Source organism: Carassius carassius, chromosome 1 (genome assembly GCF_963082965.1).
Source record: "Carassius carassius chromosome 1, fCarCar2.1, whole genome shotgun sequence".
Taxonomy (NCBI): Eukaryota; Metazoa; Chordata; class Actinopteri; order Cypriniformes; family Cyprinidae; genus Carassius; species Carassius carassius.
This window is the reverse complement of record NC_081755.1, coordinates 35876630-35892122: the sequence shown is the minus strand read 5'-3', so window position 1 is coordinate 35892122 and position 15493 is coordinate 35876630. Positions and strand designations below refer to the sequence as shown.

Here is a 15493-nt window from a genome sequence, read left to right as displayed (position 1 = left end):
AATGTCATTAAGTAAATAAACTTTTTCATAAAGATACTGAATTTAATTACTTTGAATGTTAAAATACATTCTTAGAACTGTGCACTATGTATAGGTGTGCTATAAGGAGTCAAACGAGGCGTCTTTCTATTATTGGTGGTCTAATACTTACCTTGGAAGTTAATACTTAGAGATTAATTTAGAGGATTTAAGTTCTTTCTTTTCTTTAATTTTTTTCTTCTTTTTTTTGACCCAGTTCTGTGTACTAGTAATTATTTATTTTAAATACTACTACTTATTTTTAGATACTACTACCTAGTACTTATTCATTAGATTCTAGATAATTTATACTTTACTGATTTAAAAGAAAAGATTTTTAGTTGCTAGTAACCTTTAGACCAAAGATATTTTGAACCTATTAGATACAAGTAGGCCTACTACTAAATGAATAGACAATGGGGGGAAAAGTACTATTAGAAAGAAAATAGAAATAGTAAAATTTTAAGGATTAAATTTAAGTTTATAGCTGACTTATATAAATTGGTTACCAGGTATCAGGTATACTGTCCAGGTTAAACAGAAGTAATAAATATTGACTTCAGTCAAGCCACTTTGACAGATAGGCTACTGATAGTCATTTAGTGTTTAATGATCTTTACAAAACTGTCTTTCAGTAGAAAAGCCTCATCATTTGCATAGGCTGTAGGCTATATTCTGATGAATTTGGCTGTAGGATGGTCCAAATGACTTGCTCCTCCCACCAAACCAAGTCTGTCTATAAATTAAGGCTTAAAATTAATAAAGATCATCCAAGGCACTCATTTTTGGATACTGCTCTAAGCATACACAGACACTGCAAAAATAAGAGGTTTCCGTAGCATGTAAGTAATAGATTTATGCTTTGCTATATATATCGTGTATACATTATAAATGTTATTAAAACTTAAATTAAATATATTATATTTTATAAATTGCATTAAGTTATATTACTGTATCTTAAAAAAAAAAATCTTGGTTAACTGTAGTTTCATTTAATGGTAGTATAATTGATTTGTTATTATTATTTATTATTTTTATCAAATGATAATGGACGAGTATCCTCACATTTGCCATATTGGTAGAAACTCTTGAAATGTTTTGTAAGAATTACCTGTTTATGCACTGCAGGGATATTGAAATATTGCAGAGATCATAAGTATCTGTATCTGTAATTTGATTATATTTAACCGTAAAAATATTTTCTAAGGACATGCTGACTGTAAAATGTCCTGGAAATTTGTCATGCAAATCCAGTACTTAAACACAAAACAGGTGATATAAATTGGCACCAGTATGTCAGTGGTGTATGAGAAAGCTTTTACTGGACACACTCCATTTAAGGAATGATCATGAGGACTTTATTATCACCTTTCAACAGGTTTACAGCTGTAGAGAATAAGTGGCCTGTGAGTGGCAAAGATATGGCTGTGGTTTGCCTGATTAGAATATAAAATAAGGCTACATGTTTGTAAATCCATCGGTAGTGTCAAAAAAAGCTAATACAGAGAGATGATAAAACACATTTCTTATTACATCATAGAATAACTCACAGAAATACTTCAAGATGACCAAGCAACCAGAAAATGAAGACAGCAGCAAGTTCCTTTTCCTTGACAATGACTTCAAAAACAGCGGGGTGGCCCAGGCCGATTGGACAACCAAAAAGATGGTGTGGATACCTTCAGAAAGGGAAGGTTTCCAGTCAGCCAGCATCAAAGAAGAGACGGGGAATGAGGTGGTGGTTGAGCTCGACAATGGCCAGAAGGTGACCGTCAGCAAAGATGAAATCCAGAAAATGAACCCACCCAAGTTCAACAAGGTTGAAGACATGGCTGCACTGACCTGTCTGAATGAGGCATCAGTGCTGCACAACCTCAGGGAGAGGTATTTCTCAGGTCTCATTTATGTAAGTTCATTCAAACTTCATCTTACTATGAAAGTCTTTATTTATGATCATTGCTCAGTCATAGGGGTTTTTTAACACAGGGTACACAGATTTCCATTTCTTTTTATAATTAATGTCAAAAACAATTGCTACTTACTTGCTTTTATGGAAACTGATACTTTTTTTAAGGATTTTTTTGATGAGTATAAAGTTCAGAAGAACAGCATTCATTTGAAATAGACGTTTTGTAACAATGTAAAAGTGTTTACAGTCATTTCTGGTCAAATTAAAGTATCCTTGCTTCCCAAAAGTATTCATTTCTTTAATATAAAAATAAATTAATTTATTAATTTCTAATTTCTTTCAAAAAGAAAAAAGAAAACTTACCCAAAACTTATGGTAGTCTATACGAGTCTTTATACCTTAAATATTATGAAGTACACTAATTTTATTAAAAATATATGCATTTATACTTTAGAATTGGGGTCACTTCATTTCCGGGAGTCTTTGTATCTAAAAAGTTGAAAACGCCTTATAGTGTGGAAAATTTGTACCAATATATGTCAAATGTCTAATATTGCATAATACATTTTGAATATTTATTTAATATTTATTCCAATCCAGACTTACTCAGGCCTCTTCTGTGTGGTGGTGAATCCCTATAAGTTCTTGCCCATCTACTCTGAGAAGATCATTGAGATGTACAAGGGGAAGAAGCGTCATGAGGTTCCTCCCCACATCTATGCCGTCACTGATAATGCCTATAGGAACATGCTGCAAGGTGAACTCACTGAATGCACCTTATAAAAATTATTAGTCGATTCACAGGCTTACTGTAGTTGTTATAGAAACTAGAAAAGACACAGAAATCATGTCTTTCTTCCCTAACGTAATTCTTTCAGTAATAATATTGGATAAGTAAACTGTAAAAATGAAGATTATTCATAGTTGTTCAGTCCAGCAGAGCCAGCTGTGTATTGGAGAGTGTGTGTGTTTTTACAAGCTGTGGATTAAAGGCATCAAAATGGCCATACAAGGGACCTTTCCCTTTCTCACTGAATGTTTTACAGCTATTTTTGGAAGGATGTACTGAAGTTAATCTCACCCTGTACTCAATTTAGAATATGTAAGATTTTGGAGGTAGGGATCTCCAGTGAACAATAGTGGAGTTTGTGTTTAGACAGCCGGGACCCTTGTTAATCTCGTTCAGGTTCTTAACTGTGACAATTCATGCATTTCTTGTCCTGTCCTTGTGCTGGGTTCAAATGTTTCTGTTTCTTTCTCCACAGAGCGTGAAGACCAGTCTATTCTCTGCACGTGAGTTCTAAATGCCCTACGTATTGTTTGCTCCATATACTCTTAAAAAATCCTTTAATAGTAGCCCAAGATTGACTCAGGAAAGAAGTATCCACTGTGTCTGTGAGGCACTATTCAGTTAAGATGTAATCAGCAGATACATTTGCAAGAATAACAAGAGCTTGAGTTTGACTGGTCAAATATCACATGGGCCATTTATATGCACTATATCATCAAATTTGCTAAGCAGCCTGACATGTAAATGATTATGCAAATGATTATGTGACCTGTGGCAGCATTCTTTAATGTGTGTTTAATAGTGGTGAGTCAGGTGCAGGAAAAACAGAAAACACCAAGAAAGTCATCCAGTACCTTGCAGTTGTGGCATCATCACACAAAGGGAAGAGAGATGCTGGATCTGTGAGTTCCAGTTTTTATCATTATACTGTTTTTATCATTATACTAATTAACATTTCATACAGTATCTGTTATAATAACAGTTTTTGCATGCCCTTATTACAGTAAGGTTTTGATAACAGTGTATAGTTTTATTAGAATAATAGTCATGTCTTTATGATAGAATATAAACGCGTCAGCACTTAAAAAGATATATTTAAATATTGCATGCAAGGTGCAGTGTATTAATACTACTGTGGGTCATTTACAATTGTGTCCATACAGATATGCTTCTGCATGTGCTTTGTGATTTTGAAAGGCTGTTCATGAACTGTGGGATTGATTACTGTTGATTTATTTTTTTGCAAAAATTCACAGAATATACAGATCTGAAACAAATAATCACTGGACATCAAATACAAAACAATACAAATACAAAATACAATTTTAACTCAGTTCATTATTTATCCCTATTTAGCAACAAAAAGGACCCCAGTTAGCATATGTGAGTACCTAAGCTTATTGTTATTATTTATTGTTATTGTTATATTTTGGATGTCAATAATTGTGAATGGTTAAAACCTGAATTGCGTTTTACCTTAATATATACTAAACTATAATATGTAAAGTACACTAGAAAAGTTTTTATTTGATAGTTTGGCTGCATTGAATCACAATGAATAACATTTGTGTTGTCTGTTTGTTTAGGGTGAGCTAGAGAAGCAGCTACTGCAGGCCAATCCTATTCTGGAGGCATTTGGCAATGCAAAGACCATCAAAAATGATAATTCCTCAAGATTCGTGAGTTAATCATCAACTTTTCATCAAATTATCATCAACATTAGTGTCAAAACTTTTGCTGTTTTTCCTTCTCAGGGTAAATTTATTAAAATCAACTTTGACAACACTGGCTACATCGTTGGAGCAAACATTGAAACCTGTATCCTAATAAATCTTTCCTGTGAATCGGAACAGTTTGATATCCAAATCAGTTAGATGAATCATTTCCAAAAAAATATTTAGACTTATTGTACATCATAAAGTCAAGCACATTCATTTTCACCTTAATGACTTAATGAACCCAGACCTTCTGGAAAAGTCTCGGTGTATCCGACAGGCCAAAATCGAGAGATCCTTCCACATCTTCTACTACATGGTGGCTGGAGCCAAAGACAAAATGCGAGGTGGGTAAGGGCCGAGGATTTTTATTACAGCAGCTTTGTATTGAGTCTTATCTAATCACATTCACAAATACAGATCAGCTCATTTTGTCAGTTTATTAGATTTAGTAGACTGTTTTAGACATCATTTCAGACGTACCACTAGCAGTCATTCCCTTCCACAGACGAGCTCTTGCTAGAGGACTTTGGTAACTACCGTTTCCTGGTGGCTGGGCATGTGCAGGTACAAAACCAGCAAGATGATGAGATGTTTGAAGAGACTCTGGAAGCCATGGAGGTCCTGGGCTTCAATGAGGAGGAAAGAATTGGTATATAACAAAACAATAACTAGTTTTATAATTTAATATCCTATCTTTTCATTCTGTTTTACATGAAGTGTTGTGTAACTTTTAGGCATGTTTAAATTATGTTCAACTGTGCTGCAACTGGGGAACATTGAGTTCAAAGCAGAGAAAAACCAGGAACAGGCCAGCATGCCAGATAACACAGGTAAACAATCAGTCCAGAGGGATTCATCTGTAATGTTGCTCTTATCCTGAACTATCCTGACTAATCCAGAATGCTCATATGTTGTGGTAAATGCATCCACCAGCTGCGCAGAAAGTGTGCCATCTGCAGGGGATTAATGTGACTGACTTCACCAAAGCTATTCTCACTCCTCGCATCAAAGTAGGCCGAGAGCTGGTACAGAAGGCACAGACCAAAGAACAGGTGCATTACCACACTGTGCCATACAGCTATAATGCAGTATTTGTAAGATTTCAGCAGATACAGTAGTCAATATTTGAAGTGGTTGATCCACAAAAGTACATGAAAGTTGTCCTAAGACAAGAAAGGGTATTGTTTTGGTTTTAGGACAACTGTGATGTAAGGATTTGATCCATTTCAAATGTTGGCTAATGTATATATCAATTTATATCATATATTATGTCCATTTATTAGGCTGACTTTGCAGTTGAAGCCTTGGCCAAGGCTATGTATGATCGTCTGTTTCGCTGGATCTTGGCACGTGTCAACAAGGCTCTAGATAAGACAAAGCGTCAGGGAGCCTCTTTTCTGGGCATCTTAGACATTGCTGGGTTTGAGATTTTTGAGGTGAGTCCGAAAGTCTTCATTAACAGATTCTAAAATCCAAATGTGAACTTTCAAACTCAAAGCTTTCCTTTTTTGCCTTTCTCACAGGATAACTCATTTGAGCAGCTGTGCATTAACTACACCAATGAGAAACTGCAACAGCTCTTCAATCACACTATGTTCATCCTGGAGCAGGAGGAGTACAAGAAGGAAGGCATCGAGTGGAACTTTATTGACTTTGGTCTGGACCTCCAACCCTGCATTGAGCTCATTGAGAGACCGGTCAGTTAAACAATGCCATTCATACATATTAAGTGTAATGATCTTTTTGATTATCTTTAAAAGTCACTCAGTCATGACATATCTCTTGGTTTTCCCTTTCAGAACAATCCTCCAGGTATCCTAGCTCTGCTAGATGAGGAGTGCTGGTTTCCAAAGGCAACGGATGTTTCCTTTGTCGAAAAACTCACAAACACTCACTCAAGCCACTGCAAATTCTCTAAACCTAAGAATTTAAAGGAGAAGACTTTCTTCACTGTGCAACACTATGCTGGCAAGGTATTCGAAAGTCTGGCGTCAGAAAAGATATATTTTTTAAATATTATTACAGTTATTCAATAAAAATGCACTAAATTTACTGATTAAAAGTATAGCAGTTGTAAATTAAAGTACTTAAAGTGAGATCATTATGAGAAAAAAATATATATGATTCCTATAATAAAAATGTTCTATTTTGATTTAGGTGGATTATAATGCCACATCTTGGTTGACTAAAAACATGGACCCACTCAATGACAATGTCACAGCCCTGCTGTGTAACTCTTCCAGTGCTTTTGTTCAGGACATCTGGAAAGATGGTTAGTTTTTGTCAGGATAAATAATAACAGGGTTTACTTGCGTCTGAGCAGAAAGACAGTTATGTGTTCTCTATAAAGAAAGCTTTTATATTTCTCAAGTTCTTTATTGTAAACGCAACTGGTCTAAAATTAATTTTGAAAGAAAACCCCTGTGTTCCCACAGTGGACCGTGTGGTGGGTTTGGAAACCATGGCTAAAATGGCTAAGTCTGAAAGCGCAGCTCCTACTGCTTCCAAGTCCAAGAAAGGCATGTTCCGCACCGTAGGACAGCTGTACAAAGAGTCTCTTGGCAAGCTCATGACGACTCTCCATAACACTCAACCAAACTTTGTACGGTGCATCATTCCCAACCATGAAAAAAGGGTATGCCTCAGCAAATATCTAAATATAGTGATTCATATCTGTATTTAGTGGTATATCTAAGATGCCTTTTCCAAAAGGAAGACAAAAGCAGGTTTCACCTGATCTGTGTTATATGAATTATACTCTTTACCCCAAAAGTATGCATACAGTTAAAAAAATGAAACTTTAGTGAAAGCAGTAGTCAAATTTTATCCTTAGTCTGGCAAGATAGCTGCCCAGCTGGTTCTCGAGCAGCTGCGCTGTAATGGTGTACTGGAAGGGATCCGCATCTGTCGCCAGGGCTTCCCCAATCGCATCGTCTTTCATGAGTTCCGCCAGCGGTGAGTCATTTCTGAAACACATACTTCATCATTTCAAATACTGAGTTTGTAGATTTGGATGCTTCTAATTGGCCAGAATACTGATTGCAATCTCTGATTATTTCCAAGCTATGAGATCCTAGCTGCTGGGGCTATTCCTAAAGGATTCATGGATGGAAAACAAGCCTGTACACTTATGGTGAGTTTATATAAAATATACTTTATATATATAAAAAAAAATATGCTGACAGTGCTATTTTTTTATTTATTTTTTATTTTTATCGTTCATTGATGACAGTTCCTCCCTGCTTTTTAACCATCAGATCAAACATCTAGACTTGGACCCCAACCTGTACCGGATTGGTCTGAGCAAGATATTTTTCCGCACAGGAGTGTTGGCACAGCTGGAGGAAGAACGTGACCTGAAACTAACTGATGTCATAATTGCCTTCCAGGCCCAGGCCCGTGGCTTTCTTAGCAGAAAGTGAGTTTTTTTCAAATAAATGCAAATATACTGTATACCATCTACCATTGAAGCTTATTGCTGTAATTTTAATTTCATTGTAGCTAAAGACAAAAAGTAAACCACACTATCTAAAAATCTTGAAATTTACAGGGCATTCAGCAATAAACAAAAGCAGCTGACAGCCATGAAAGTGATTCAGAGGAACTGCGCTGTTTATCTGACACTTAAGAACTGGCAGTGGTGGAGACTTTTCACTAAAGTAAGTCCTAAACACAAATTCAGAGTTCTGGCATTAAACTTTAGATGGTACAGTCCGATAGGTCAAACTCAAGCTGATATAAAGACATTGGTCTTTTTGTATCAGCAGCCAAAGAGCTTGCTGCTCAACATTCAAATACTGTACAGTTGCAGCGCGCTTCAGAAACCCTCCACCTTCCCCAGCTCCACCTGTATAGATCTGCTACAGGGTGATTTCTTGTATGCTATAAAGGGGTTATTTCATATGTAACACGTGCAGCATCAGTATTTCTTTCATGCTCACAGCAGCATGTTGTGGATGTATTGGAAGTAACGAGTCTTGGTTCTTGCTCTGCAGCAGCAGAAGCATAGCAGAATTATTCCGGCAAGACCAAACACATTCACATTGTCGTGTACATTACCATGCCAAACCCCCCAAGAGTTGTCATGCAGAATCCATGTAAATTTAAATACCAGTGTGGTCATTTTGTGGTCAATTTATGTTTCTGTTTAGGTAAAACCCCTGCTTCAGGTGACTCGTCAAGAAGAGGAGATGAATCAAAAGGAAGGGGAGCTTCAGCAAGCCAAAGAAATTGCCCAGAAGTCTGAAGCTGAACTTAAGGAGATCACACAGAAACACAACCAGGTACAAGTGCAGAACCATATGTGATCCAAACTCTACTACAATGGTGCATTCATTTATACTGATTCACTATCAATACATCCACTGGCTGGAATGCAGGTGGTAGAGGAGAGAAACCAGCTACAAGCCAAACTACAGGAGGAGGCAGAGTTGTATGCAGAGTCTGAGGAGGTGAGGATACGGCTGGAGGCCAAGAAGCAAGAGCTGGAGGAAGTGCTGCATGAGATGGAGGCTCGACTCGAAGAGGAGGAGGAGCGAAGCCAGGTCTTTCAGCAAGAGAAGGCGAATCTGCAACAACAACTCAAGGTGATCAGTTATCACAGACTAAGTGGAACAATAAATGAGACTTTAATTTGCTAATTGTAATTTTTTCTCTCAGTCTCATTTTTGTCAAAGCATACGATTTGGAAAAGAAAATGGAAAGAGTAAATAAGAAAACTGTACTCATCTATCGTTTTGTGCAGGATTTAGAGAAACATTTAGTAGAAGAAGAAAATGCCAGACAGAAGCTTCAACTGGAAAGTGGGACTGCAGATGGGAAGATTAAGAAACTTGAGGAAGATCTTTTCATGGTGGAAGATCAAAACTGCAAGTTGCAGAAGGTTTGCAGAAGGTTTCATCAGGCTGTATTTTGATCTGGATCATCATTATACTTTTTGTGAAAAATGAATATCAGTTCTGAGTAATATGGCTGCTGCTTCTGTGTGTGTTTTAGGAGAAGCAACAGTTAGAGGAGCGGCTAGCTGACTTTTGCTCCAACCTTGCTGAAGAGGAAGAGAAATCGAAAAACTTGACTAAACTGAAGGCTAAACATGAATCTATGATTTCAGATCTTGAAGGTTTTTTTATTGTGACTTTTGGGTTTTATAGTATGGAATTGTCTGTAGTTGAAAATAATTTGAATCCTAACCAAATTAATTGATAGATCAATAATAAGTAAACACCTCAAGTAAATACCGTGAAGCATTCGTCATTTCTGTGTGTCTGTGCAGTTCGAATGAAGAAGGAAGAGAAAAGTCGACAGGATGTCGAGAAAGCTAAACGTAAACTGGAAACTGAATATAATGATGTACAGGAACAACTAAAGGACACACAGACCCAGATAGCAGAACTCAAGACACAACAAGCCAGAAGTGAAGTGGAAATTCAGGAGCTTCAGGCATGGTACACTGTTACTCACATGACTGTTCAAAGACATTGCTTCACTGCTCATTGTAAATCGTAACCATATCATCTGTATATTAACCAGCATAGAAAAAGAATCAGCTCAGAAGAGCAATGCTCTGAAAAAGATACAGGAAATGGATGGGCTAGTCTCAGAGCTTCAAGATGAGCTTGAAGCTGAGCGGCAGACTTGCAGAAAATCCGAAAAGGCCAGAAAGGAGTTGGAAGAAGAGCTGTCGGCCCTGAGGACTGAACTGGAGGACTCACTAGACACCACAGCAGCACAACAAGAGCTACGGTGATTATTTAAATGTGTAGCTTTCAAATGGTCATTTATTACTTTTTACCATTTACGTGGAACATGGTAGAGTAGGTATTAGTCTTAACCTCTTTTTTTGGACAGGGCTAAGAGAGAGCAGGAGGTGGCAATGCTGAAGAAGTTGATAGAAGATGAAGGCCGAAGCCATGAGGCTCAAGTGAATGAGATAAAACAAAAACATGCTCAGTCTGTAAATGAACTTGGTGAACAGCTAGAGCAAACCAAACGGGTAAGAAAACTGCTTAACATTGGCATATAACAAAAAATTACAGTGCTAAAACAACATCAACCATTAAAATAGATACTTCAGTACTTTTAGTTTCGTAACTGATATCCTGCGAAATGATTCAGATGAAATAAATTTCAAATTCCTAAACTGAACCTGAAACACAGGCCAAGGCCAATCTGGAGAAGGCGAAACAGGCCTTGGAGAAGGAGGTTGTAGACATGAATGGAGACCTTCGCTCACTGAGTAATGCCAAGCAGGATGTGGAACAGAAGAAGAAAAAGGTGGAGACCCAGCTTGCTGACCTTCAGACTCGCTTCAGTGAGAGCGAAAAGAAGAGAGAAGAGCTTGGAGATGCAGTGTCTAAACTGACTGTGAGTTTTACATTTAGACGTGCTCAGAATTAACACATAAATTATTACTATAGATACAATAGAGGGTTTCTGTAAACACCTGATTCATGGATGTCTTTTGTAAAACTCTCAGATGGAGTATAACAATGTGAATAGCATCCTCAATGAAGCAGAGAGCAAGAACATCAAGCTGAGTAAAGATTTTGCTAGTCTCAACTCGCAGCTCCAGGATACACAGGTATTGTATAATCTGTAGGGGTTTTCAAACTGGAGTCATTAGAAAAGTTCAGGGGGGAAAAGCGACAAATTTAATTGTGATTTCTAAACACTGAAGCCTTTTTTTATTGTCAGATAAAAACAAATTATATACAAATAATATTTTACACAAATGGAAGGTTTTTTTATTTTTTATTATTATTATTATTATTTTTACGGAATAAATGGGTCTTTGTACATATAGCTACCTCTGGCTGTAGCCAGCTATGAGGTCACCGAGGTCCGGACCTTGGTAAATTTTTCATGTTCGAAAATAAATGTTGTTCTCTGATTGACTGATTTGCTGTTAAACTCCTCATATGAATGTCTGCATGTATAATTCAGAATGTTTAGCGTCCGTGGTATGAAAATGATCGCTGCGAGACGCTTCCGAAGTAAACGAGCCTTCAGAGAGTTGTGAGCGAGAGCGCGAGACGCTTTGTTTATTTTAATAGCAACATCTGGCAACCTTGCATCGCCGGCATTAGTCTGGCAGTAATAAAAAAAAGTCCGCGGCTATTTACACGAAGTGCAAATATCTATAGATTCTATTTATACTATGTTAAAATTAGCAGGATTTTGTGCTATTTATACTACTTACTGCAAATAGTGGCAATTGTCTAAAGCCCTCCCTACACTTTTTGATTATTTACTTAATTTTCATTGAAAATAAATGCTTTTCTGATGTGATTTGAAATTTGAAAAGGGAGAAAAAATTTCGCCAAAAGGCGGATTCGAATTGATGCAATAAATAAGGTATGATTTAAAAATGAGCATCCCTCCAAAAACATCTACATTCTTGTCTCTTTTCAAGTTTTAGTGTATATGTATTTATAGGGGTTATTATAGCACAATTCTATAATAAGGGGTTTATTATAGAAACCCCCTGGACCTCACTAATTTTCAAAGCCTGGCTACGGCCGTGCCTCTATATTTTAGGATTTATAATTAGGTTTAAAAAAAATAATTGTGTCAGAATTATGATTTTGAGAACCATTTGGCTCTTGATGTTTTGTATGTCTGCCTATTTAGGAGTTACTTGCTGAGGAGACCCGTCAAAAACTTAATTTTTCCACTCGGCTACGTCAAATGGAAGATGAACGAAACAGTCTGCTGGAACAAATAGAAGAAGAGGCAGAAGCCCGAAGGAACGTGGAGAGACAGGCCTCCAGCCTTACCACACAGGCCAGTCACTCGCATTTGCAAAGAACACCCTCAAAAATTTCATTAAGCATCTCAGTATATGATAATCAAAAAAAAATGTACAAATAAGGCAAATTTCATTTAAAATAAGTTTGCTTCTACTATAGTTGTCAGATGCAAAGAAGAAGCTGGATGAGTACTCCAGCAATTTCCAAATGCTTGAAGAAAGCAAGAGACGTCAACAGAGGGATCTGGAAGCCACAATTGGAGAGTTTGAGGAGAAAGCTGCAGCCTATGACAAGCTAGAGAAGACCAAGAATCATCTTCAGCAAGAGTTGGAGGATGTGCTGATGGACCTAGACAACCAGAGACAGCTGGTTTCAAATCTGGAGAAGAAACAACGGAAATTTGACCAGGTTGCATTTCTATGCTTCAGCTAATTTCAGCTATCCTTATTTCGTCAGAAAAATTACTGCTATTAGGTGATATCTTTTTATCTCATTAAGATGCTTGCTGATGAGAAGACCATCTCCAGCAAGTATGCTCAGGAGCGTGACTGCGCAGAGGCAGAGGCGCGGGAGAAAGAGACCAAATGTTTGGCTCTCACCCGAGCACTTGAAGAATCCCAGGGTTCTTTACGAGAGTTAGAGAAACTCAATAAGACACTTCGCACTGAGATGGAAGATCTGATCAGTTCAAAGGACAACGTGGGCAGAAATGTAAGTTGTGTTTTACAGTAGCATGAATCTTGGACATTAGTTCATAGTCAACTTAGAGACACAGTTGTCTGAAATTAGATTACTAAATGTTGCGTATAAAAACTACCGAAGGTCCATGAGCTGGAGAAGGCAAAACGTGGATTGGAGGCTCGATTGGAAGAGATGGCAATTCAAATGGAGGAACTTGAGGATGAATTACAGACTGCAGAGGATTCTAAACTCCATCTGGAAGTCAATATGCAGGCCCTCAAAGTCCAGTTTCAAAGAGACCTGCAGGTCAGAGAGGAGCAAAATGAAGAGAAGAGGAAACAACTGCTCAAGCAGGTGAAAATTGATTTCTTTGATTTTGTTTATGTTGATCAATTGGTAAGCAATATCTAATTTTGTAGGTCTTCCTGAACTGCATGACACTTCTTGTAGACTCCTTACACTCCTCCAGTCAGCAATTGAGTTGTAATATTTTCCCACTTGGCACACAGGTACGTGAGCTTGAGACTGAGCTAGAAGATGAGCAGAAAATGAGAACTTCATTGGCAGCTGCCAAGAAGAAACTTGAGGGGGATTTGCAGGACCTTGAAGACCAAATTGATGCAATCAGTAGGGCGAGGGATGAGGCCATTAAACAGCTCCGCAAGACTCAGGTCAGAAGGTTAAACCTTTAAATTCTTTTGCAGTTTCCCATGCCTTTATCAAACTTCATCTATGTTTTATTTTTTTACCATGACAGATGCAGATGAAAGATTCCCAGAGGGAGCTGGAAGATGCGAGAGCATCCCAGAAGGAGGTTCTTTCCGAAGCTAGAGATTCTGAGAGAAAGGCCAGAGCAATGGAGGCAGAAATCTTACACCTACAGGAGGTATACATGATACTAATGGCTGAATGCAATAGGCTTAAATATCTTGCCATACAGTTGTCAATTTCTTCGTAGGAACTGGCAACAGCAGAGAGAGCCCGCAAACAGGCTGAGCGAGAGAGAGATGACATAGCAGGGGAGATGGCAAGTGGCTCATTTGGAAAGTATGTTGGGAATTTATATTTACGAAGATATTTGAAAAAATAAAATTACTTTGAAACTACAATTAAAAATGCAATGATTGTCCATTGAAAGATCTGGCATGTCTGATGAGAGGCGTCATCTGGAAGCCAAAATTCAACAGCTGGAAGAGGAACTTGACGAGGAACAGGCAAACACGGAGACGCTTAATGAGAGACTGCGGAGAAGTGTGCAGGAGGTGATTGGGTTAATGTGCCGTTCATCCACTTGTGTGCTGTAAGGTGTTCTTTCGAGGTGATAATGCAGATCATTTTCATCTATAACTAGGTGGATCAGCTGACCAGTGAGCTTCATGTCGAACGCTCCAATGCTCAGAGGATGGAGAGTGGCTGGCAGCAAATGGAGAGGCAGAACAAAGAACTGAGGGCCAGGCTGCTGGAACTGGAGGGACAGGTCAAGTCCAAGCAACGGGCCTCTGCAGCTGCACTAGAGACCAAGTTACAACAAATGGAGGACCAAGCGGACCATGAGAGCAGGTAAGATTATCAGTGTTAAGATGGATTTGGCTGTTAAGACAAAGGGATTCCTCCTAGTCACTTTTTCTTGTAACAGGGAGAGACAAGCTATTGCCAAGGCCATGCGTCAGAAAGACAAGAAACTAAAGGAACTGATGATTCAGATAGAGGATGAACGAAAACATACAGAGCAATTTAAGGATCAGGTATGAAGTATTCTTATTCAGTTTTTGAGGTTCCATGTTTTCTCATAACTTTGACATCTGACTGATGTTATCCTTTTTGTAGGCTGAAAAAGCAAATCTGCGAGCAAGACAGCTTAAGTTGCAGGTTGAAGAAAGTGACGAGGAGTCTCAGCGTGCCACTGCTGCCCGTCGTAAACTTCAAAAAGAGCTGAACGAGGCCACCGAGGCCAATGACGCCCTGATCCGAGAAGTGTCTTCACTCAGGAACAAACTCAGGTTGTTCTGCAGTAACCCCTTTCTGTAATGTATGTGAAACCAGAATCCCATTCATTGACATCCTCCTTTTTTGCATTCTACAGTAACATACATTAAGAGACATATTTTTGCATGTGGTACGTTTGGAGATGTGCGGTTTCTTAACTCTTTGTATGTTCCTCAGGCGTGGCAGTGACTCATCTTTCAGCAGTCCATTAAGGCGTAGTGCAGGTGGGAGCTTTAGAAGAACACACAGGAGCATGATAGAAACATCTGAGGTCCCAGAAGATGAAGGTCCTGCTACTCCTGTGTATCGACCTGAGGCTCAAATCGAGCCAATCAATGGCACCAAGGATGACAACTAAAGAATTCATTCCCAAAGCCTTTCACTTTTCTGAATGATAATTTATGCTTATTTAATCTTGACTATCTCCTAAAGCGAGGTTTGGTGTTTATTTCTGTTTTTCACTGACTCCAACAGCTGACTAATTCTAATGGGATTTTTATACTCCGAAAGTACCAGGGTACCTCCATGGTTTTTGGACATGTACCATAGTAATACCATGTTTCATCAACAAAGTGGCATAGTATACAAGTACTACAAAGTGATAAAAAAGTTATACCACACTGTACCATGGTATATATTGTTA

The 15493-nt window shown here is 38.1% G+C and overlaps 1 protein-coding gene across 2 annotated transcripts; it reads left to right on the top strand.

Annotated features, from left to right (window-relative positions):
- The first annotated feature begins 683 nt into the window (after positions 1 to 683).
- myh11b (myosin, heavy chain 11b, smooth muscle) lies at positions 684 to 15478 on the top strand. Of its 2 annotated transcripts, none has more exons than XM_059557448.1 (42): positions 684 to 860; positions 1559 to 1924; positions 2528 to 2684; positions 3193 to 3220; positions 3520 to 3619; positions 4074 to 4100; positions 4304 to 4396; positions 4472 to 4535; positions 4681 to 4779; positions 4941 to 5084; positions 5170 to 5265; positions 5369 to 5487; positions 5719 to 5871; positions 5959 to 6132; positions 6235 to 6408; positions 6593 to 6707; positions 6871 to 7070; positions 7269 to 7390; positions 7499 to 7568; positions 7693 to 7853; positions 7986 to 8094; positions 8587 to 8718; positions 8815 to 9021; positions 9180 to 9317; positions 9431 to 9554; positions 9708 to 9879; positions 9965 to 10177; positions 10283 to 10427; positions 10592 to 10798; positions 10911 to 11015; positions 12065 to 12217; positions 12343 to 12591; positions 12682 to 12894; positions 13006 to 13218; positions 13374 to 13535; positions 13622 to 13750; positions 13823 to 13911; positions 14003 to 14126; positions 14216 to 14424; positions 14501 to 14609; positions 14692 to 14893; positions 15028 to 15162. In XM_059557448.1, the coding sequence occupies exons 2-41, from the start codon at positions 1583 to 1585 to the stop codon at positions 14890 to 14892; spliced, it is 5841 nt and encodes a 1946-aa protein (XP_059413431.1). In that variant the 5' UTR covers positions 684 to 860; positions 1559 to 1582; the 3' UTR covers position 14893; positions 15028 to 15162. The 2 variants fall into 2 exon arrangements, with proteins under 2 accessions (XP_059413431.1, XP_059413426.1); XM_059557443.1 differs by having other exon boundaries at positions 689 to 860; positions 14692 to 14864; positions 15028 to 15478.
- The last annotated feature ends 15 nt before the right edge of the window (positions 15479 to 15493 follow it).

Excerpts from the sequence above, each read along its gene's own strand:
- myh11b (XM_059557443.1), top strand. The coding sequence starts at position 1,583 with ATGACCAAGCAACCAGAAAATGAAGACAGCAGCAAGTTCCTTTTCCTT. Across the intron at positions 7,071-7,268 it reads TTCCCAACCATGAAAAAAGG|TCTGGCAAGATAGCTGCCCA; the intron begins GTATGCCTCAGC and ends TTTTATCCTTAG. Across the intron at positions 9,022-9,179 it reads ATCTGCAACAACAACTCAAG|GATTTAGAGAAACATTTAGT; the intron begins GTGATCAGTTAT and ends CGTTTTGTGCAG.